Below are 22698 nucleotides of genomic sequence, written 5' to 3' on the forward strand. Positions count from 1 at the left end.
TCACAATTAGTTAGTTAGTCAGTTAGTTAGTCAGTTAGTTAGTTAGGTAGTTAGATACAGCTAATCCCTGACAAAAATACAACAAAAAATAATAATACATACTTTTAAAAACGAAAATAGTCGGTCAGAGGGAGGAAGCAGGGTGCGAATAACATGTCTGTCTAAAAAACTCTAATTCACATGGTGATTCACATGGTGATGTTTACACAACATTTACACAGGGGAAGTCGTGGCCTAATGGTTAGACAGTTTGACTCCTAACCCTAAGGTTGTGGGTTCGAGTCTCGGGCCGGCAATACCATGACTGAGGTGCCCTTGAACCCCTCCAACTGCTCCCCGGGCGCCGCAGCATAAACGGCTGCCCACTGCTTCGGGTGTGTGTTCACGGTGTGTGTGTACTTTGGATGGGTTAAACACAGAGAACGAATTCTGAGTATGGGGTCACCGTACTTAGCCGTACGTCACGTCACTTTCACTTTTAATCATAAAAAGTCACTTTTTTTATTTCTTCACAGAAAAAAAAACAAAGTGAACATCAGATCTTTGAGTTTCATTCCATAAATGGCTGAAAAATGCTAAAAATACAAATTCTCGCCTAATTAACGACGTGTCGCCTCATTTGCATATTGTACTTATTAAAGCGTTTTATTCTTATCGGAGTAAAAGGAAAGAAACGAGCGCGTTACGCCGCGTGGAGACGTCTGTTACTGAGCCGAGGAAAATGTGCTATATTTAACTGCCGAGAACAAACAAGTGCCTGCTGAGTAACACCAGATGTTTGCTTGAAGACAAGTGAAATAAATCAGGCAGGACGTTTTAATCCTGTCGGTGTCTCATCACCGCTGATCATTATCCTCATTAAACTATTAAAGAAGAAAAACTGTCGCTGAAACACGCAGAATTACCTGGGAGGCGTCTCCCTTATACCGCTCAAACATGTCCAGCAACTAGTTTTCATTGCTGATGTAATGTTCCCGTTCCCTTCTAGAGAGCCGTACATAAGTATTCACCCCTGCTGATTTTTCCCCACATGCTCAAAATCATGAATGGATGCAAACTAACACTTTATGTTGAAGTGATGGGAAACTTTTCCCGTGAAACCTACAGTAGAGACTCAGCTTATAGTCTGTGTGTAATAATTCGTATTGGATCGGATTTGAAACTCTGACACCATAGCTCGGACACACTTTTGAGCCTTTGAAGCTTGACACAAAGCGCTACAGTACATTGTGCTGAAACACTACATCGATCACGCTGAAGCATGGTGGTGGTAGTATCTTGTACAGGATTATTGGTTGCTTCTTTGCTTAATCCTTTCTTTACCCAGCATCCTTTATAGTGTCAGATTTTGTCAGAGTCTTTTAAATACTGGATTTAATAAACAACAAAATCCTGATTTAGAATTTTTCTCTTTAATCCCGGACTTCCTCGCTATTCATTTTGCTGTTTGTTTGTTCTTCCAGGAACGTGTGTGTGCTCTGGTCAACTGAACGTGTGACTAATGAACTAACGTATGGGTTTCAGAGCAGGGGGTGAATGCATATACAAAATGCAACGTTTATAATTTGGATGTATACAGTAAATTATTTTACCAACTGTTGATTTTGATACAATGGAACACTTTTTGTGCTGATTCATAACCTCTATTTCCAATGTGGAAGGGTTCAAGGGGCCAATACTTATGCACGGCACTCTATCCTGTTTATTTGATCTTATCTTAGCTGCTTATGCTTATGTGACCTTTACACGTCGGCCAGGCTGCATTTTTTTTTTTTATTACCAAAGCAACCTCATGATGTTCGATCCCTCTACCCCTGAGAGACCTGTTTGGACGGCCTTTCTAAAACCAGATTAGAGTAACACACACATCACTGGGGATCGGTGAGCATCACAGCGCTCTTTACACACCCCAGTGGTACAGACAGAGAGAAACGTACTGGTATGTGTGTTAAATATGAAGCTATAAGAATTAATATCTTTACCATCTGTAATATTTCTTCCTGGAGTGGCTTTGTCTCTCTGGACACACATACACACACACACACACACACACACACACACACACACTGGCCTACATTCTTGGGGACAGTGACAAGCTCAGGTGGGACTCTCTCCGAGCTTAAAGGCTAATGTTTCCAAATCGCACTCCCTCTGTCTCTGTCTCTCTCTGTAGCCTAGCAGCAGTCTTGAATCTTATAATAGCGAGTTTAATACAAACCAAACATCCGAATCAGAATCGTTTATGAGCCAAGTACGATTGCAAGTCTGATGTTTGAAAGAATCAACGCTTATACAAAAAAGTTACCCTAACCAGTTAATTGATTGATTAATTGCACGAGAGTGCAAAGGTTTGTACACCCTTAGGGACAGTGCAAAGTAATGTATTTATGTTTTTTACAACAAAACATGTAGAGGGTTTGATTTCACAGGTATTACAGAAATTACTGGAGACTGAAAGGAGGGTTATGGCAGAACTTTATAGCAGTTGAGATTTTTTTTGTTAGTTTATTTGTTTGTTTGTAGATAAACTGTAATATAATTTTATGCTGTTCCTATGTTGCTATAGTGGGTGACTCAGTAGTAGCAGACCTGCAAGAAAAATATGCATATAATGTAAATTATGCTTTGATTATTTGGCATTAACTCTGAGTGACTGCATTTCTTGTCTCTCAGGGTGCACATACTGTCCAGTTAACCTTCTGTTCTCATAATAATAATAATAATAATAATAATAATAATAATAATAATAATAATAATAATCTTCATTCTTCTTCTTATCGTTATTATTATTATTATTATTATTATTATTATTATTATTATCATCAATTATATTATCATTATTGATATTATTATTATTATTATTATTATTATTATTGCGATTATTAGTATTATTTATTATTGTTATTATTATTATTGATATTATAAGTTTTATTATTATTATTAATATAATAATAATAATTATTATTATTGCGATTATTGGTATTATTTATTATTATCATTATTATTATTATTATTAATATTATAATTATTGCTATTATTATTATTATTATTATTATTATTATTATTATTATTATTATTATTATTATTATTATTATGCCAGCGTGGCGTGTTTTATCCTTTATGCCCTTTTACATCTCCCTTCCTAGCCTCTATCTTCCCTGACACGTGACCACACCACGTGCCTGTTTCCTTACCTCCCTATTGGTTGAGACCAGCATAACGAAAACGGGCGTGTCTGCATTCCAAACGGCTTCCTTTACCCTACACTGAGTGCACTATGTAGTGTCTCACGCGCTGCATGTAGTAGACTTACTAGTGGTCAAGTGCGTGATTTGTAATTCAGCCCTGTGTGATTGTGTCGCGGTCCCAAAGCGTGAAGATTCCGCTTATTTTTAATTCTGCTCCAGCGTTATGTTTAGTGATGCTTTACAAAATGTCGTGGGGGTTTTGGAATAGAAGGAAAACGGTGATATTAACCTCAGATACATAAGAAGAGGAATCATTTCACGGTAAAATCCTAATAGGTTGAAAGTCTTTTCGTTATACGGTGTGTTATGGTGCCATAATAATAATATTAATAATATTAATAATAACAATCTATGAATCACTTGTTATAAGCAGTAATAAATAATAATATAAAGATGCTATCTTTCATGTATGAGCTTCTTCCTTTAAATTAACCATAGTAACATGGTTGCCAGATTGGAAGGAATCTCAACCTAAAATGAGTGTTTTGTTTTCCTTTCTTTTTTATTATGAAGATATGGATCCGTTTTAACCGTTGTGGAAATTTAACATAACAGGGAAGAGTGTTATTTAATAATCAACCGTAACGTTTTATATCTATATATGAAACATACGGAGTCTTCCAACACCTGGCAACCAAGTTAGCCTTCTAGTTGGCAGACGAGCTAATAATCAAAGCTAACAATACATTTAATAAAATCTCACGCTGTAACAGTTTTATTGTTTTTTTTTAACAACTACAAATAATTTAAGTGTTTTTAAAATAACTAAATTAATGAATAAATATAGATAAAATATCTAAAAAGCTTCATGTATTTAATTAGCTGGAATTAGTTGCTAACTTCCTCGATTTTCTGACTAAGTCACTAGAACACAGTGCAGCTGATTTATACCTTTTTATTAACTTTAAATAAAAAAATGAAATAAATAAATGTTCAGTCAGTAAATAAAACCCCTCAGGACATGTTGTGATAGAAAAGTAATGTGATGAAGTTATCACCCTAAATGTGATTGTTTTATTGCTTTTACACCACAACAGTTTCACATTATTATAGCACTTTATTATATTTATCCGTTTATAGTGACACGTGATGCTGTGGGATGTCTGCATGAACCAGTTGGTCCGTGACGTCACTCACTTTACAAAGTTGTTCAGTCACAAGACTTTAATATTTATAATAATACATAATGCAGTAAATAAATAAATGTAGCTCCAAATGTTTAAATGTGACAGGTTTATTAATAGCTTAGTATAGTTGCTGTGGTGTGTGTGTGTGTGTGTGTGTGTGTGTGTGTGTGTGTGTGTGTGTGTGTGTTTGCGTTTAATTGACGCCATTGTGATTGGTTTTAAGCAAATTTGTTTTGTTTTGTTTTAAGAGTTTTGTTCTCATGTCAGTGGCTCAATGGAGCAGAAGTGAGCTTAGATTTCAAGAAACATCTGCACATTTATACTTGTACCCTATATGGTGCACTTTTTCATGCTCTCTCTCTCTCTCTCTCTCTCTCTATATATATATATATATATATATATATATATATAGAGCGACGACGAAGGCGAGATAGCGAGAAAGAGAACAGGGGAGCGAGGAAGATAGGGAGAATGGAGAGTGAGAAGAGAGAGAGAGAGAGAAGAGAAGGGAGAGGGAAGAGAGAGGAGAAGGGCGAGGCGAGAGAGGAGAGAGAGAAGGAGAGAGAGAGAGAGGGGAGGAGAGGAGAGAGGGAGAAAAGGGAGAGAGAAGGGGAGAGAGGGAGAGATAGAAGAGGAGAGAGAGAGATAGAAGAGAGAGAGAGAGAGAGAGAGAGAAAAGGGAGAGAGAGAGAAGAGGAGAGAAAAGGGAGAGAGGAAGAGAGGAGGAGGGAGAAGAGGGAGGGAGAGAGAGATAGAGAGAGAGAGAGAAGAGAGGAAGAGAGGGAGAAGGGAGAGGGAGAAGGGAGAGAGAAGAGAGAGAGAGAGACAGAGAGAGAGAGAAGAGAGAGAGAAAAGGGAGAGAGAGAGAGAAAAAAGGGAGAGAGAGAGGGAGGAGGGGAGAGAGAGAGAAAGAGAGGAGAGAGGGGGAGAGAGGGAGAGAGGAGGAGAGAGAGAGAGGGAGTGAGAGAGAGGGAGAGAGGGGAGGGGAAGAGAGAGAGAGAGAGAAGGGAGAGGGAGAGAGGGAGAAGGGAGAGAGAGAGGGAAAGGGGAGGCGAGAGTAGAGAGAGAGAGAGAGAGGAGAGGAGGAGAGAGAGAAGGTGAGAGAGGGAGAGAAGGAGAAGAGAGAGAGAGAGAAGAGTAGAGAGAGAGAAAGAGAGAGAGAGAAAAGGGAGGAGAGAGAGAGATAGAGAGAGAGAGAGAGAGAAGAAAAGAAAAGGGGAAAGAGAGAAAAAAAGAAAGAGAGAAGGGAGATGGGGAGCGAGAGAAAAAGAGAGAGGGAGAGAGAGAGAGGAAGAGAACGAGAGAGAGAGAGGGGGGAGAGAGAGGGAGAGAAAGAGAGAGAGAGGGAGAGAACGAGAGAGAGAGAGAAAAAAGGTGAGAGAGGGAGGAGGGAGAGAGAGAGAAAGAGAGATAGAGGGGGGAGGGGGAGAGAGGAGGAGAGAGAGAGAGGGGAGGAGAGAGAGAGAGAAGAGAGAAGGGAGAGGGAGAGGAGGTGATAATTGGAGAGAGAGATGGTAAAAGGGAGAGAGAGCTAGAGAGAGAGAGAGATATGGAGAGAGAGAGAAGGGAGAGAGGGAGAAACGGAGAAGAGAGAGAGAGAGAGAGTGAGAGAGAGAGAGAGGAGAGATACAAACGCGCTCGAGAGCAAAAGGGAGACGCTAGAGAGCTATCGAAACACGACCCGTCGCTCTCACTCCCACTCACTCTCTCCTTTCTCTTTCTCTCTCTCCCACTCTCTCTTTCTCCTTTCTCCCCCCCCCACTCTCTGTGTCCCTGTGTTGACTTCCTGTCAGCCAGTTTTGCATACAGTCCTCTGACACAGCAGGGAAGCAACCACACTCTCTCTCTCTCTCTCACACACACACACATACACACACACACACACACATACACACACACACACACCCACACACACACACACACACACAGTCCTCAAAGTAAAAGTCTATGGACATGACATTGCATGTTTCTGCTGCTGTAACTGAAGCTTCTTAGCTGAGTTTTATATATATATTTATTTGCAGCCCTCAGCTAAGTTTTTCACTAATCGCCTCCTGGCACGTGACTGAAACTTCTCCCAGTGAGCACCAGGTAATTTTACTCAGTTTAATTACAGTGGCGTGGCTCTGAGGCTCGTCTCCGGACTAAACGAGTTTCTTAATTAAACCGCTCGATTTGCCGTCGGAAGTGAAAGTGGAGGCAGAGGGACAGGATGTGGATGTGGATGGAGGTGTAGATGAATATGTAAGTGTGGGTGTTTATAGTAATGTGAATGAGGATGTGGATGGGCAATTAAGGGTTAAGGGCATCTGCTGTGTAACTTTTTAAAGACTTTAAGTTGGATTTTCTGTTCAGCTGAAAAAATGATTCTGAAGCTTGTTGCCAGAAAAGTGAGAGCGTGTTATAGTCTGTAAGAAAATCCGAAAAGTTTGATCATGATTTTATATAAAATGCAGTTTTATGTTTTTATCGTCTTGCCGCATGGACAAGCTTCGTGTCCTGAGGATTTGCCATCAACAAACTACAAACCTCAGTTAACGTGCTAATAATCGACTACATCATTAACACCATGACGACACCGTGACAACGAGCCGAGACACACTTACACACATCATGGGAATAAAAGGCCGCGTTGTTCCCATGTTGGATTCGAGCCTGTGTGTGTGTGTGTGTGTGTGTGTGTGTGTGTGTGTGTGTGTGTGTGTGTGTGTGTGTGTGTGTTAAACAGAGCCGCTCTGATCACAACAGTGACAGGAAGCATCTCAAACACTGTTAATGAGGTAAAGTGTCGCTCTAATGAGTCGGACAACAGACTTATTTAAAGATCGTATCTGTAGGTATTTATATTCAGTGACTTTATCAATCACAACCGCAAATGTGATCCATTTTTAAAATTATAATACACAAAGCATAAAATAGCAATTATTACCTCAAAAAACATCATTTTTGTAGTGAACCGCTGCTGAGGAAAATAAATAAATAATAACAACAAAAATGTAACAAATTCTACATAAATACATAAATTTAAGGTAAAATAGTAGGAGGAAAAAAAAATATTTTAATGTACATAAAAATAGAAAATAAATTTGTAAGTTACAAAATGTATGAAAGAACAATTAAATCTATTTTTATACAGTTGTTTAATCCTGACCAGCTTTTAACGGCTGATAAAACAGTTTCCTCCGCAGCCCGGAATAAGACCCCGCCCCCCGTCCCTCCTCGCTCCGCCTCCAAGCCCTACATCTCTGTGACGGTGCAGAGCAGCACGGAGTCGGCGCAGGACACCTACCTGGAGCAGCGCAGCGAAGCCAACAGCCAATCAGGACGCAGCAACTCGTCAGACAGCGCCACCAGCTCAAGGACGGGAAGCCTGGCTAAAGCTCCTCTCCCCCTGATACCTCATATCCCCGTGCACATCCCCCTGGTGCCCCCCATCCCCGTACCGGTGCCCAGCGCCCGTGTGAGCAGCCCTCCCCCTCCTCCTACCCGAGAAACCCAGACGGTGAGCGTCGGGTTCACGCAGGACGAACCTCGGGCCGCCGTCAGGAGGAAACTCTCCTCCATCGGCATCCAGGTGTGAAGAATTTAGTCTAGAATTAATTTATTAAAATTTTTTAAAAATGTTTATTCATTAAATTAACCTCGATCACGTCGTACCTTGTGTGTCGGACAGGTGGACTGCGTTCAGCCCGTACTGCGAGAGGAACACACCCCCACCACCAGGTTCCAGTCTATTGGAGTTCAGGTGGAGGACGGCAGGCCGTGAGTTCTCACTCCTCCTCTCACTCCTACCCTCATCCCCTCTTCCCCTCCTCCACTTCACGCCTCCATTTCCATCGTACAGTTTGTACAAAGATCGTATCGATAAACCTCTGAGAGGGCGGGGCGGCCGACGGGGCGGCTGACGTGGGTTTAAACGCTTTTAAAAGTGACTTCCTTATGAGGACAAAAGCAGAACCTTTCATTTTATTTCCTTCTTTTTATCTAGATGAACTCTGATTCGTTTTTTTTTTGTCAGCTTCTCTATAAATCTGTACAATCGTCATTTAGGGAAGTTTATTATTTTATTTTTTTCAGTGACAAACAAAAAAAAATCACTGAAAATAAAACTAAAAAGTCTGGATTCACGTTTAATTCAAATATGAATTAGAAACGTATATTTTTGTCTCTGTGTATAATATATTTATAATTTAATGGACTTTCCACAAGCTTAGAAGCTTTAGTTCAAATCGAATCTAAATAAAAGATTGTATTAGTTGGCAGTTTGCTGCAGTGTTTTATTCTTTACTAATCATCCTGGTGTTATCTCCTTACTCACGTGCATGACGTCTCGGCGTCAATGCGGCTGCAGCACCAGCGTTGTGCTTTAGTCTCTAATCCCCACTGTGTGAGTGCAGCAGTCAGTCCTGAGGGACAGGAGGCATTTTGCTCAGGGTTTTTTACATCAGCATCGAGCACAGACTCATTTATCACATGGTGTATACACTGATGAATAGGCACGGCACACACACACACACACACACACACACACACACACACACACACACACACATCGTTCTGTGCTGACGGGAGGAAGAGCTCAGTGTAATGGAGATAATCAAATCCTGCAGGTCACATCACCCGCTTCTCATTCCTGCAGTCACTCTGTATTTCCATACCTGTCCCTCTCTCTCTCTCTCTCTCTCTCTCTCTCTCTCTGTCTGTCGTCCCCCCCCTCTCTCCCTCTTTCTCTCTCTGTCTGTCTCTCCCTCCCCCTCCCTCCCTCCCTCTCTCTCTCTCCCCCCCCCCAACACACACAAATATTTGCATTTATACTCCTGACACACACTTCTGCTCTCACACACATTCTGACTGATAACGATTTGTCTGTGTGTGCATCTGTCTGTGTGCGTGTGTGTGTGCGTGTGTGTGTGTGTGTGCGCGTGTGTGTGTGTGTGTGCGTGTGTGCGTCTGTCTGTGTGTGTGCATCTGTCTGTGTGCGTGTGCGTCTGTCTGTGTGTGCGTCTGTCTGTGTGTGCGTCTGTCTGTGTGTGCGTCTGTCTGTGTGTGCGTCTGTCTGTGTGTGCGTCTGTCTGTGTGTGCGTCTGTCTGTGTGTGCGTCTGTCTCTGTGTGCGTCTGTCTCTGTGTGCGTCTGTCTCTGTGTGCGTCTGTCTCTGTGTGCGTGTGTGCGTCTGTCTCTGTGTGCGTCTGTCTCTGTGTGCGTGTGTGCGTCTGTCTCTGTGTGCGTGTGTGCGTCTGTCTCTGTGTGCGTCTGTCTCTGTGTGCGTCTGTCTCTGTGTGCGTCTGTCTCTGTGTGCGTCTGTCTCTGTGTGCGTCTGTCTCTGTGTGCGTCTGTCTCTGTGTGCGTCTGTCTGTGTGTGCGTCTGTCTGTGTGTGCGTCTGTCTGTGTGTGCGTCTGTCTGTGTGTGCGTCTGTCTGTGTGTGCGTCTGTCTGTGTGTGCGTCTGTCTGTGTGTGCGTCTGTCTGTGTGTGCGTCTGTCTGTGTGTGCGTCTGTCTGTCTGTGTGCGCGTCTGTCTGTGTGTGTGCGCGTCTGTCTGTGTGTGTGCGCGTCTGTCTGTGTGTGTGCGCGTCTGTCTGTGTGTGTGCGCGTCTGTCTGTGTGTGTGCGCGTCTGTCTGTGTGTGTGCGCGTCTGTCTGTGTGTGTGCGCGTCTGTCTGTGTGTGTGCGCGTCTGTCTGTGTGTGTGCGCGTCTGTCTGTGTGTGTGCGCGTCTGTCTGTGTGTGTGCGCGTCTGTCTGTGTGTGTGCGCGTCTGTCTGTGTGTGTGCGCGTCTGTCTGTGTGTGTGCGCGTCTGTCTGTGTGTGTGCGCGTCTGTCTGTGTGTGTGCGCGTCTGTCTGTGTGTGTGCGCGTCTGTCTGTGTGTGTGCGCGTCTGTCTGTGTGTGTGCGCGTCTGTCTGTGTGTGTGCGCGTCTGTCTGTGTGTGTGCGCGTCTGTCTGTGTGTGCGCGCGTCTGTCTGTGTGTGCGCGCGTCTGTCTGTGTGTGCGCGCGTCTGTCTGTGTGTGCGCGCGTCTGTCTGTGTGTGCGCGCGTCTGTCTGTGTGTGCGCGCGTCTGTCTGTGTGTGCGCGCGTCTGTCTGTGTGTGCGCGCGTCTGTCTGTGTGTGCGCGCGTCTGTCTGTGTGTGCGCGCGTCTGTCTGTGTGTGCGCGCGTCTGTCTGTGTGTGCGCGCGTCTGTCTGTGTGTGCGCGCGCCTGTCTGTGTGTGCGCGCGCCTGTCTGTGTGTGCGCGCGCCTGTCTGTGTGTGCGCGCGCCTGTCTGTGTGTGCGCGCGTCTGTCTGTGTGTGCGCGCGTCTGTCTGTGTGTGCGCGCGTCTGTCTGTGTGTGTGCGCGTCTGTCTGTCTGTGTGTGTGCGCGTCTGTCTGTCTGTGTGTGTGCGCGTCTGTCTGTCTGTGTGTGTGCGCGTCTGTCTGTCTGTGTGTGTGCGCGTCTGTCTGTCTGTGTGTGTGCGCGTCTGTCTGTCTGTGTGTGCGCGCGTCTGTCTGTCTGTGTGTGCGCGCGTCTGTCTGTCTGTGTGTGCGGCGTCTGTCTGTCTGTGTGTGCGTGGGTCTGTCTGTGTGTGCGTGGGTCTGTCTGTGTGTGCGCGCGTCTGTGTGTGTGCGCGCGTCTGTGTGTGTGCGCGCGTCTGTGTGTGTGCGCGCGTCTGTGTGTGTGCGCGCGTCTGTGTGTGTGCGCGCGCGTCTGTGTGTGCGCGCGTCTGTCTGTCTGTGAGTGAGCGAGTCTGTCTGTCTGAGTGTGCGCGTCTGTCTGTTGTGTGTGGCGCGTCTGTCTGTCGTGTGTGCGCGGTCTGTCTGTCTGTGTGTGCGGCGTCTGTCTGTCTGTGTGTGCGCGCGTCTGTCTGTCTGTGTGTGCGCGCGTCTGTCTGTCTGTGTGTGCGCGCGTCTGTCTGTCTGTGTGTGCGCGCGTCTGTCTGTCTGTGTGTGCGCGCGTCTGTCTGTCTGTGTGTGCGCGCGTCTGTCTGTCTGTGTGTGCGCGCGTCTGTCTGTCTGTGTGTGCGCGCGTCTGTCTGTCTGTGTGTGCGCGCGTGTGTCTGTCTGTGTGTGCGCGCGTGTGTCTGTGTGTGTGTGCGTCCAGGCTGAGCCGCTTCAGCAGCATGGCGTCCAGACAGGAGACGGCTGACGCGGAGCCTCAGGACCGGACAGACAGTAAGGTGACAGACATCAGCAGCGCAGCTTGCAGCACTCAGACTCTGGACTCTCCTGGCTGCTTAGGCAGAGCTCAGAAATGCTCCTTCACCATCCCGGAGAGCGTCGAGGCGGCTCTGGACCCTTCCTCTCTGCCTCCTCCTCCTCCGTCCCTGCAAAGCGTGAGTGTGAACGGAGCATCGGAGCAGCCCGGGGCCCCGGGGACGTGTCTCAGGGACGGACACTGCTTCCTCCGACTGCTGCAGGCCGAGACGGGGCGCATGGACGCCTGGTGCCAGCAGATGGAGCAGGAAAGCAAAGAGAAGCTGCTCTCTGAAGAAGGTGAGAAGACTATTAGAGCGGGGAAAGAGGGCGGGGCAGGGTGGGGAAGAGGGCGTGTCTTTAAGCATTAATGAATCTGTTGTGGTTTTTTTTGTGTTTGTTTCTGCTACGTTCTTTCTTGTTTTCTCTTTTTTGAGGCTCGTATACAGTCGCCCTGTTTTGGTTTGTCACACGGTTTGGGTTCATTTTAAGATAATCCGGGTTGCCAGATTACTGAATATTCTGTTGTATGGAAAGCCCATTTAAAAGAGTTTTTAACAACCTCCCAGCATCACGGCTGCATGTTTTAACCCTTGTGTGTGTATTCGGAGCGTTTAAGCTTGTAGTCTAGATTAGATTTATGAATCTCAGGAGAATAAGAGCGGTGCATCACACCACGAGCTGCTTGTTCCACTCCGGCGAGGCGTCACGGCGTCCGCTCAACACCCCAAACACACACTCTTACTTTTTTACTTACACCAGAATGTCGGACATTTTCGCCAACACTTTTATTTTCCACCAACACTTTGTTCACTATGTTTGTCTAACCAAACCCCCCCCCCCCCCCCGACCTCCCACTTCTCCCCTCCCCTGAGCTGCCTTCTGATTGGTCACAAGGTTATTAAGCAGTTGACGTGACGCTGCAAACTTGCTGTATAAACTTTTTAAACAGTGTCCAGACTCCGCCCACTTCACGGTGTGTCCGGTTAAACGTGTGAAAGCAGGTCACATCAAAGTCATCTCGAGGTTCAAATGGCTCCCTGGGAAAATTTCACTCCGTTACATCACTGGTGCTGGGTTTTACACCACAAGTGCCAGATATTTCACAAATCCTCCAACAAACATTTCACAAAGTCACAACCCTTTCCCGTTTCCCAGCCTGCCCCCGGTGCCGAGTTTCATCAGCCCGAGCTGCTCTTTAACATTCCCGCTTGATTTATTCTTAAATTTATTTTGAATTTATTTTTTAATGAATGTATTTTTATTTTTTCGCACATTCTCCCTCTATCAGCTTTTATCCTCCTAAAGGAGCTACATGTGAGATTTGTTTTCCTTTTGTTTAAGCATTTTCTTTACAATCCTCATGACATTAATTCTCTCACTCATGTGCTCATCTGTAACGTCTGGCCAAATTCGGCGTCCGGTCGTGACGGACGTGAGCGAACGGGTCAGACGGGGAGGAACATCTGGAAAAGAACGCCTTCATCTTGCATCTAGCTCCTTTAACGGATGTCACAGCTGAGACACGTGAACGCTCTACTCTTAACGACCGCGCCGATCGATGGCGATTCCGCACCAGCCCGATTTCCTGCTGGTTCCATTAACGAGACGACAAACTGCTCACGGAGACGTGTTTAATGACACGATGGCTCTTAACGCTGAGCGATGGCCGCCGGTCCGACGCGCGCGTGCGTGTGTGTATATATTTATATGTATATGTATATTTATATATACACACCTGGGCTATTCGGGTCGCTTCAGGACGGAAGGTTTAATCACAGCTCGATAAACCTGGAATAACGGATGAGATCTTAGCTTTAATTAGACGTCTCATCGTGAGCCGATATTTTTGGCTCTTAATTAAAACCCAGTGCGAATTTTACGGTCGAAGACGACAGAAAAGTCCCAGCGGAAGAATATTAGGAGAAATTAGACAGACGATCATTAATATAGAGATGTTTAGGTTTTTTTTCTTCCCACAAGGGGGATTAATGTAGGACGTGGCAACCAGACGAGTGCAGCGTCTCTTCCATAAAAGGCTAGTGTTCAAGCTTAAGTTTCTCTCATCCTGCATGTGTGTGTGTGTGTGTGTGTGTGTGTGTGTGTGTGTGTGTGTGTAGTGCTGGGGAAGATCCGCAGTGCGGTAGGCAGCGCTCAGTTGCTCATGTCTCAGAAGTTCCAGCAGTTTCGAGGGCTGTGTGAGCAGAACCTGGTGAGTCCCAGAGCCTCGGCTTTTAACGCGGCTTTTGCTCCGCGCTTCTTAAAGGAGCTACATGTGAGATCGTGCGCACTTTCAGTTTCTTTTTACGCATCAAATCATCCTCATGAACCACTCACACACACCCGAGCGTGTCCACGCGAATCAGCCGGCTCGAGCCGACATGTGACTCAGAGCTTTCACGCCGAGCGCGACGGACGAGCTCGTTCACTCCTGAGGGCAAATCATTGTAGCTTTAAATAAATCTACATCAATGTGGGTTTGTTTGTTATTTGTTTGTTTGTTTGTTTTTCTTCGGTACTGATGAAAACGTTAAGCGGCTCGCGGTAGTTTTTAAATCAGCAGTAAAACCCTCTCTGACACGAAACCCTCCTCGAACCGCTTACTGCTGCTCTAATACGCAGACGAAAACAAAGACTTTAATTTATCGTTTGTTTCTCCGATTATAACGTTCTCCAGCCCGCGGCGTGTTCCGTTCAGACGATGCACTGGTTGCTAGGCAACATCCCCAAAGTGTAGCTGCTGTATTGTTTTTGTTTGGTTCGGTTTCTGACCCCGATGCGGGACTACAGAGTTTCAGTAGTGATGCACTCGCAGGTTTGTGTATCGAACGTCGTACGACGTCTGCGACCGGAATTTACAACCGAAACGATTTGTTTTCTAAAACGAGCATCAGACGTATAAATCGCTATATTTATACACCGTATAACTGAAAATATTTGTATTAATACGTATGAATTTGAATATTTACCTTGAATTGGCATCAAGTGGCTCTAATTTTACATTTAGCTCCTTTAAAAAGTTAGAAACAAGTTACTTCCTGTTCTTCTCTCTCTCTCTCTCTCTCTCTCTCTCTCTCTCTCTCTCCCTCACATCCCCCCCCACCCAAAATTAAATACTAACATAAGAGACAACACGATGTAACTTTTTTCGCACAACAACGTAACCAAACGGATAAAAAGTGACCGTGTCGGTTTGTTGTGGTGTAAGAGAAATAAAGCGCTCCGAGGCGTGGTGTTCAGGGTGGAAACCATGGTAACCAGGATTTCCTCTAACAGCACACACCTGAGAGTTTTATTTCTCACTTCACACTCGTGTGTGTGTGTGTGTGTGTGTGTGTGTGTGTGTGTGTAACTTGTGCGCTCTTGTGCCCACCAGGACGTGAGCGCTCAGCCGCAGCCCACTGCTCAGGACCTGGCGGGTTTCTGGGATCTTCTGCAGCTCTCCATCGAGGACATCAGCACGAAGTTCGACGAGCTTCACCTGCTCAAGGCCAACGACTGGAAACTTCCAGACAGCAGCAGCAGCAAAAAGGTGGCGAAATGTTATAGAAACAGTAACGTATTAGAGCGTTAATCAATTAGAGCTGCTGCTGTTCTAGAAAACGTCCTGACCCCTTCAGACCAATCACAGTCCAGAATACGGCGACCATGTTTCCACCTCGACGTTTTTCGACACATTTTATTTATTTTTTTTTTAATGCCAGCTGGGTTTTTTTTTTTTTTTCTTTTTTTTTTTTCACACCCTTGTCCTGTTCCCGCAGGAGGAGAAAAAGCCAGCAAGCGTGACGACGCCGAAGAAGGCACCGAAGCTCAAAGCGACCGCGCCGAAGGAGAAGAGCAGCGGAGACTCGGCCGCTGATAAACAGAGACAGGAAGCACGGAAGCGGCTGATGGCTGCCAAACGAGCCGCGTCCGAGCGCCAGAACTCTGCCACGGAGAGCGCCGACAGCATCGAGATCTACGTCCCTGAGGCTCAGACTCGCCTCTGAGAGAAACCACACACACACACACACACACACACTCCTACTCACACGCTTCTGGAGCTTACAGGGACGTAGAACTACGAACAGTACAAACGTGGGAAATAATAACTAAATAACTAAATAAAGGAGCTGTGTGTCAGCACTGAGAGTGTTAGTGCTGCTCGAGACCTTTATTACTCTTCTACTTGTTATAATGAGAATAATCATACAGAGCTGTAATTATCTGACGGAATAATATATCGAACCCTCGCCTGTAAATCGTCTTCATATCTCGGACGCCACGTCGCGTGTCTTATGTGGGAGTGAGTTTTAAAGAATCCGCCACCCTCCGGTTGCCCCACCCACCCCGGCCACGCCCACACCCCTGCCCCACCCTCCTCCTTCCCCAGCACGCACTCAGGATTCTGCACGTGTGCACTTGTTTTACAGCAATGTGGTCTTCCTCTCCTCACCTTCATCATCATCATCATCACTTTGTTATTGTCGTCATGGCTGCAGCGTCCTTTAGGGCATTCGAGTCACAGGAATGTGGAGGTTTGTTTTGAGGGGTTATTTTGGCCCTTATTTTGTTCCCCCTGCGTCCACACGAGTACACAGATCCTTTTCATATGAAACTTTCTCCATGGCTTATGAGGAATAAAAGTTTGGGGCTGCGTTACAGAGAAACCTGACCATACAAACCTGACCATTATAAAGATCTGGTCCTGAAAGTCGTCACTGAGACTTTTTATCCCTTTAGAGTTAAATGTAACATCCATGTTTCTGTTCCCATGTTAGCTACAAACCACCGTCTCCTCACCAGTGTCTCTGTCTCTCTTTCTCTCTCTCTTTCTATGTCTCTCTCTCTCTGTCTCTCTTTCTATCTATCTCTCTCTCTCTTTCTATGTCTCTGTCTCTCTCTGTGTCCCTTTCTCTTCTCTCTGTCTCTCTTTTTCTCCTCTCTTTCTCTTCTCTCTCTCTATGTCTCTGTCTCTCTCTCTTTCTCCGTTTCTCTCTCTCTGTCTCTCTCTCCATCTCTCTTTCTATGTCTGTCTCTCTCTGTCGCTTTCTCTTCTCTCTCTCTCTCTCTCTCTCTCTCTCTCTCTCTCTCTCTCTCTCTGTCTGTCTCTTCTCTCTGTTGCTCTCCTCTCTTCTTTCTCTCTCACAGTTATCCCCCCCCAAACACACACACACACAGACAAACACACACGCACACACAGACAAACACACACGCACACACAGACAAACACACACACACACACACACACACACACACACACACACACACACACACACACACACACAGACTAATAAAACAAAAACGCAGCATTTCCTGTTCCGAGCAAATTTGGCTGAAAACTTGACTGTTACAAAGCGCTGACACCAGAAACTCCTTCTAAAGACGTCTCATTTAAAACCAACCATGTCAATGATGCCACATTTTATTCTTTTGACAATAACAACACTTTGTTAGTCTCATTATTATTATTATTATTATTATTATTATTATTATTATTATTATTATTATTATTATTATTACTCTGGCTTTGACGATGCCGAGTGTCCACCCTTCGCGTCCCTGTACGACGTGTGGAGTAAAAGGGTTTCACACCAGACCACAGGATAAAAACTGAACTTCTGGGTTGTTTTTTTTGTTGTTGTTTGTTTGTTTGTTTGTTTTTTTATGTTTTTTACTGAAATTAGATGAAGGTGACGCACTTTTACGTAAAACATTCAGACGCATCGTGACAAACCAGCAGGTGTGAACTCAGGGTCAGGACGCGGATCACGTCGATCTGAGCCGGTTCGGATTCGTCACTTCAGCGTTTCAAATGTCCAGCTGATATTTATTTTATTTTATGGGTTCATTTTAATCCTGCATTTCTGACTGAAATTCCCCCCCCCCCCTTGTCCAGATTTTACCATTCCTCTTTGTTGATCTTTTTATTTTTTTCCTTTTATTTCTATCGTATCCTCCGTGTTCGGCATCGTCCGGCGTGTGACACGATTCTTCTGCTTTATGAATGTAGAGGGGACTTTAAAACATTTCACACGTCGACTCGCTCGCTCCACCTCAACCGCTTTTAAGGCTCGTTTCATGGCTTAAGGTTTAAGAGCTTCCTGAAGTTCATCCACAATCTACAGACTGATTTCTTTCTTTCTTTCTTTCTTTCTTTTTTCTTTTTTTTCCCCGCGAACGTAAGGACATCCGATACAGACTCCAGTTCACCGAGACTCAAATTCGCTGATTTTATTGTATTTTTTTTTATTTATTTATTTTTTATTTTTTATTTTTTTACATTTAACATTTTCCATCGCAATCTTCTTCCTGATGGGTCTTCATTTCCAACTCATACTCATGATTAGCTGAAAAGTATTTACAGTCCCCACAAAGGCACTTTATCAGTAATCAGTAATCGATCATCAGAGTGCGGATGTCGCCGTGGAAACCGGGCCGTGCTGCTCTTCGTCATTCAGAGATCGTTTTCAAAAAATAAATAAATAAATAAATAAATAAATCTGTTCTTTAGATACTAGAGGGAATATATTGCATATGTTTATATATTTTTTTTTGGAAAATCAATTCTTTTATCCGTGTAAGATCACGATTTGATTTGAGCGCTTCTCCAGACAGAGTAACTATGCATACAGCCGTTATCTTAGGGTCACGAGGTCAATCCTGTGAAACAGTCGTATACGTTTAAACGAGTCGGCGTACGAACGATTCCGGTCCGTGCTTCCCTTCGTAAGATATCCGACGTCCTACATTCACGCCAGCGAGCTACAAGAGGCTGTTTATTTTCTTACCTTTATCTTTTTTTCGACTACTTACAAATAAACCGCAAATAAATTTCAGCAACGGTTGAAATTTAAATCCAGATTTTCGTCCTTTTCAGCAAATAGGTTGTGATGCTCTAAAACCCTAACGAGAACGCCAACTGTTCCTCGGACCCATCCGTACGACTTTAACTGACATTAGGAGGAAATATGAAGCTTAGAATGACGTAGCGCCACCGATAATCTACGTAGCCAGGGAAGTAATCCGAGTTCGGCTAAACTAGGTCAACGTAGACATGCAAATCAAACAGCTCATCTTCACTCTGATTCGTGTATACCTAGTTAGCTTTAGAAGATATTTATAGCTAAAATAAATAGATAGGGGACACGGTGTCTTAGTGGTTAGCACTTTCGCCTCACACCTCCAGGGTCGGGGGTTCGATTCCCGCCTCCGCCTTGTGTGTGTGGAGTTTGCATGTTCTCCCCGTGCCTCGGGGGTTTCCTCCGGGTACTCCGGTTTCCTCCCCCGGTCCAAAGACATGCATGGTAGGTTGAATGGCATCTCTGGAAGATTGTCCGTAGTGTGTGTGTGTGAGTGTGAATGAGAGTGTGTGTGTGCCCTGTGATGGGTTGGCACTCCGTCCAGGGTGTATCCTGCCTCGATGCCCGATGACACCTGAGATAGGCACAGGCTCCCCGTGACCCGAGAAGTTCGGATAAGTGAACTAGCAAGCATCCCATCTCATCTCGCTGCCCATCAAATCGCCTCACACACAACGCACTCATTCACAACCAACAGACATTTTTCATCGATCGATGCCCCTACAGTCCCTTCTTCTTCTTCTTCTTCCTCTTATTTTATTTTTTCTGTGCCATAGACTGAACTGTACACTAGCGTTAGCTTTAGACTCTGCAGAATGTGCATATTTTGGATTATTTTTAAAGAGAAGCTGTACATTTTCATTGTCCAGAAAAATATTAAACTTCATTTTACTTCTTTTTTATTCACAGAGTTTGTCATCATCAACATTTCACATTTTGCACAAATACAAAAAAAAAGGTTGTACTTTGCAATGTTCTATTTCTGATCAAATATTTTGGTTTTAAACTTCATGAACATTCATTGACATGCAGTTTCCTACATTACCCACAATTCCTTTGGAAACCTGTCGATTGTGGTGCAGCGATATTTTCACCTCTTCTCACAGAACGCGATGCAGCAGCGCTTTAATCTTTTACTCTGTCCAGCTCACCGGTACACGCTGCTGATCACATCAGCCTCCTCTCAGAGAAAGAAATCTTACCTTTAAGTTTAAAGGTGGGGTCTCTGATTTTTGAAAGCCAATATCGACATTTGAAATCACCAAAACAAACACGCCCCTAACCCAAACGGGTCCCACCCCTGTATCGATAGCTCCGCCCACACATACATACGTAACCCAGGCAACTAACGGAAAGAAACGTGTCTTTATCATAGCTGAAGGGAAGAACAATACGATTGTAGATAAACAAACAAGCAAAAATGCCACACAAGCATAATGATGTAAAGGACAAAGGCATATATTAGTTCTGTGTAACAAAGCAAAACCAACGTTACTCACCTATCGAGAAGGAAAAAAGCGCCTCGGCGTCTTAAGTAAAGTCGGCCACATATTCACAGGTCGGAGTTTCCCGAGTCGATAACTCCTGAGCTAAACGCTGTTACTACACAAAACGCGGTTGTAGCTGCCTCTCTACATTACTACGATAGAAAAGAGGTGTTATTTGTGTAGTAACAGCGTTTAGCTCAGGAGTTATTGACTCGGGAAACTCCAACCTGTGAATATGTGGCCAACTTCCTGCTCCTTCAGTTCTCTCCAGCGCTGGAAAGCTGATCCTATATTAACACGTCCAACTTCTTGTCCTTATCGTAAGTCTTTCTTCTCTTTCTTTCTTTGTTTTTATCCTCCATATCGATGTTAAAACAGCTTTCTGCTAATGACACACACGGGCACTGAACACTCCGCCCATATTGACAAGCCCCACCCCTTTCTGCTCATTGGCTACATCTTTGTTTTGATTTTTGTTTATTATTCGGCCCGACTCGGTTTTCTGAAGCATTTCTTAAAAATCGGAGACCCCGCCTTTAATATAGTAATCCACAAGCAACCGTTTTGTTTACCGCAAACATATTTGCTTTGGCACTTTTGTGTTAGAGTTACACGGCTAACGTAAAGTTGCTAATAGGTAACACATTAGCGTAGCTACTAGTTTATCATTGTATATTGTGCAAGTCATGATTATCTTCTAGTTTCAAAGCAGAACACATTCACATCATTAAACGAATATCGTATACAATAAATGTTAAGCCATGCCCCAAAACAGTACTTCAAATGTTAAGCCACGCCCTCTTCCAGATGCTGACTGCTGTGTAGATCAACTTTAGGTTTTTAACCTTTGTGACGTCCTTTTGTTATAGAAACTTCCTCCAAACTTCAATCGTTAAGTATAAACATCTCTATGAGTGCGTAACGACTCGCGCGGCGGTAGCCGTCGGCTTGTCGTACGTTTAGGTCTCCTTACGTTAGCCTGCTAGCCTTCATCCTGGCCGATCATCTACATATTACATTACATTTTATTTTTGTGGCCGAACTATTGCTGTAATAAAATCCAGCATCTCACAGTGTACAAAGTAAATAGGAGACGATGCTTCATCTTTATTTATCGATCAGAATTTTTTAACTCTGTATGTTTCAATCTTCGTTTGCCAGATTCATGTGGATCCAGATTTCTGTCCCAACAGCTAGTTGAGTTGAGAATTTGGAAATGTTTAAATGATTTTAAGATCAACACTGTGAGGTTGAAATTGTTTGTTTAATGTTGGTTTCAATGATCATACGTCCCTTATTTATTTATTTATTTATTTTTTACCTCAGATACGGTATTTTGTTACGTGTCTCATTCTGTTCTTGAGCTAATCTACATGTTTTATATTTAAACCCAAACTTAGCACAAAGGTTTTGATCTCTGCATGGTATAGCAATATCTCCTGATCATTTTCACTTCGTTCCTGTGGATTATTCGCCTTTTCGTGACGGAGCGTCCACCACCGACTCATCAAACGTTAATAGGGCTACAGCTTGCGTCGACTCAGTGATGGAGGAACGACTCCAACAGACTTTCAGCAGACGATCGAAGCTGCTTTTTATAGCTCCTAACCTCTGTTTTCGAGGAACCGCGTGGAAGACCTTGTACATTCAAAAATACTGTCGGACAAAGGACGATCGATGATTGATTGTGTAAATCTTCAATGGACGTTAAGTATTAAGAATATTTCCAACGTAGACTCTCAAGAGTCTGATGATTTTTTAGCAATTAAGCATCACTTTGGGATTTCTGGTTTGTATCTGCTTTAATTACCAGACGCCGACGTCATCATCGTCCGACTGCTACATGCGGCAGCACCACCACCACCACCACCACCGCACCAATACGTCTCAAACCCTAGACAAGTTCTTAGTAGAACTCAAGTCACAGTCGATGAGAAAGATTTCCAAATCTAGTAGCAAGCTAATACCCTTCTATTAGGCTAACAAGCTAGTAAGATATCACTTCATCCAAATCAAAACAATGACTTTAAAGTCTGACCAAAGGCACAGGGACCAGCAACAAATATGACCTCTAGCTATGTTACGTTAGCTAACTTTAAAGTCCTCTTTCATCACACAAACCAGGAGCTCAGTCTGAAATCATACCCTCATTCGCTATTTACTATAAACGTTGTGATTTGCTGTCACACGCAAAAATATATCAACAGCTTATATTAGCAGTGCTGTCATAGTACGAAAGAACGATGGTGCTCTTATGTTCTGTATCGATTTTTAACATTAGAGATGAAAACAACTAACAGTTCGGTCTCGATCGACATTTTCATTTAGGTTTATGATCCGCCGATATCTATTCGTAAAGCTGAAAGAAAAAAACGTGGTCAATCGTAGTACCTTCGAGCGGACTTTTTACTCGATTCTTGGTGCTTTCTGAGTAAATGTAGTGGTCTATCTAGAGATGAGTTTCCACTGCGAAGTCCATGTACTACAATATAAAGTGGTTCATTGCGGAGATTATTGCACTATATGTATGATAATGTAAATAAGGAATGGTTTCAGACTTACATGGCTCCAGCTTCCCAAGTCCCTGCTTTCACAACAAGTTGATTCGTGCTAATGGATCGATGGTAAAATGTGCAGTTCAGGTCTACTCGAGGACCAGTGCTGAGACATTTAAAATGGAAAAATCTGCAAACGATCGCACTTCGTTAAGAGCTCCTCGGATATCGGGAGTACGCTTGAAAATAATGACTATGAAAAGTTCTATGCGTTCTAGCATTGTTTCTACAAAAGTCAAATGATGTTTTTGTAACGATATGACTCGAATACCAGA

General features: G+C 44.2%; 1 protein-coding gene across 7 annotated transcripts in view; it reads left to right on the forward strand.

Annotated features, from left to right (window-relative positions):
- The window catches only part of dlgap4a (discs, large (Drosophila) homolog-associated protein 4a), an 87023-nt gene extending 71347 nt beyond the window's left edge, over window positions 1–15676 (forward strand). For 4 of the 7 annotated variants that reach the window (XM_047807088.1, XM_027165596.2, XM_027165612.2 and 1 more), the window contains 6 exons: window positions 7552–7949; window positions 8049–8137; window positions 11448–11839; window positions 13660–13751; window positions 14916–15071; window positions 15301–15676. In XM_047807088.1, the coding sequence (XP_047663044.1) occupies window positions 7552–7949; window positions 8049–8137; window positions 11448–11839; window positions 13660–13751; window positions 14916–15071; window positions 15301–15528 (1355 nt within the window). In that variant the 3' untranslated portion in view covers window positions 15529–15676. The remainder of the gene's footprint in view (window positions 1–7551; window positions 7950–8048; window positions 8138–11447; window positions 11840–13659; window positions 13752–14915; window positions 15072–15300) is intronic. The other 3 variants (XM_027165603.2, XM_027165616.2, XM_027165627.2) reach the window with 2 other exon arrangements.
- Window positions 15677–22698: the final 7022 nt, after the last annotated feature.

Source organism: Tachysurus fulvidraco, chromosome 23, assembly GCF_022655615.1.
Source record: "Tachysurus fulvidraco isolate hzauxx_2018 chromosome 23, HZAU_PFXX_2.0, whole genome shotgun sequence".
Lineage (NCBI taxonomy): Eukaryota > Metazoa > Chordata > Actinopteri > Siluriformes > Bagridae > Tachysurus > Tachysurus fulvidraco.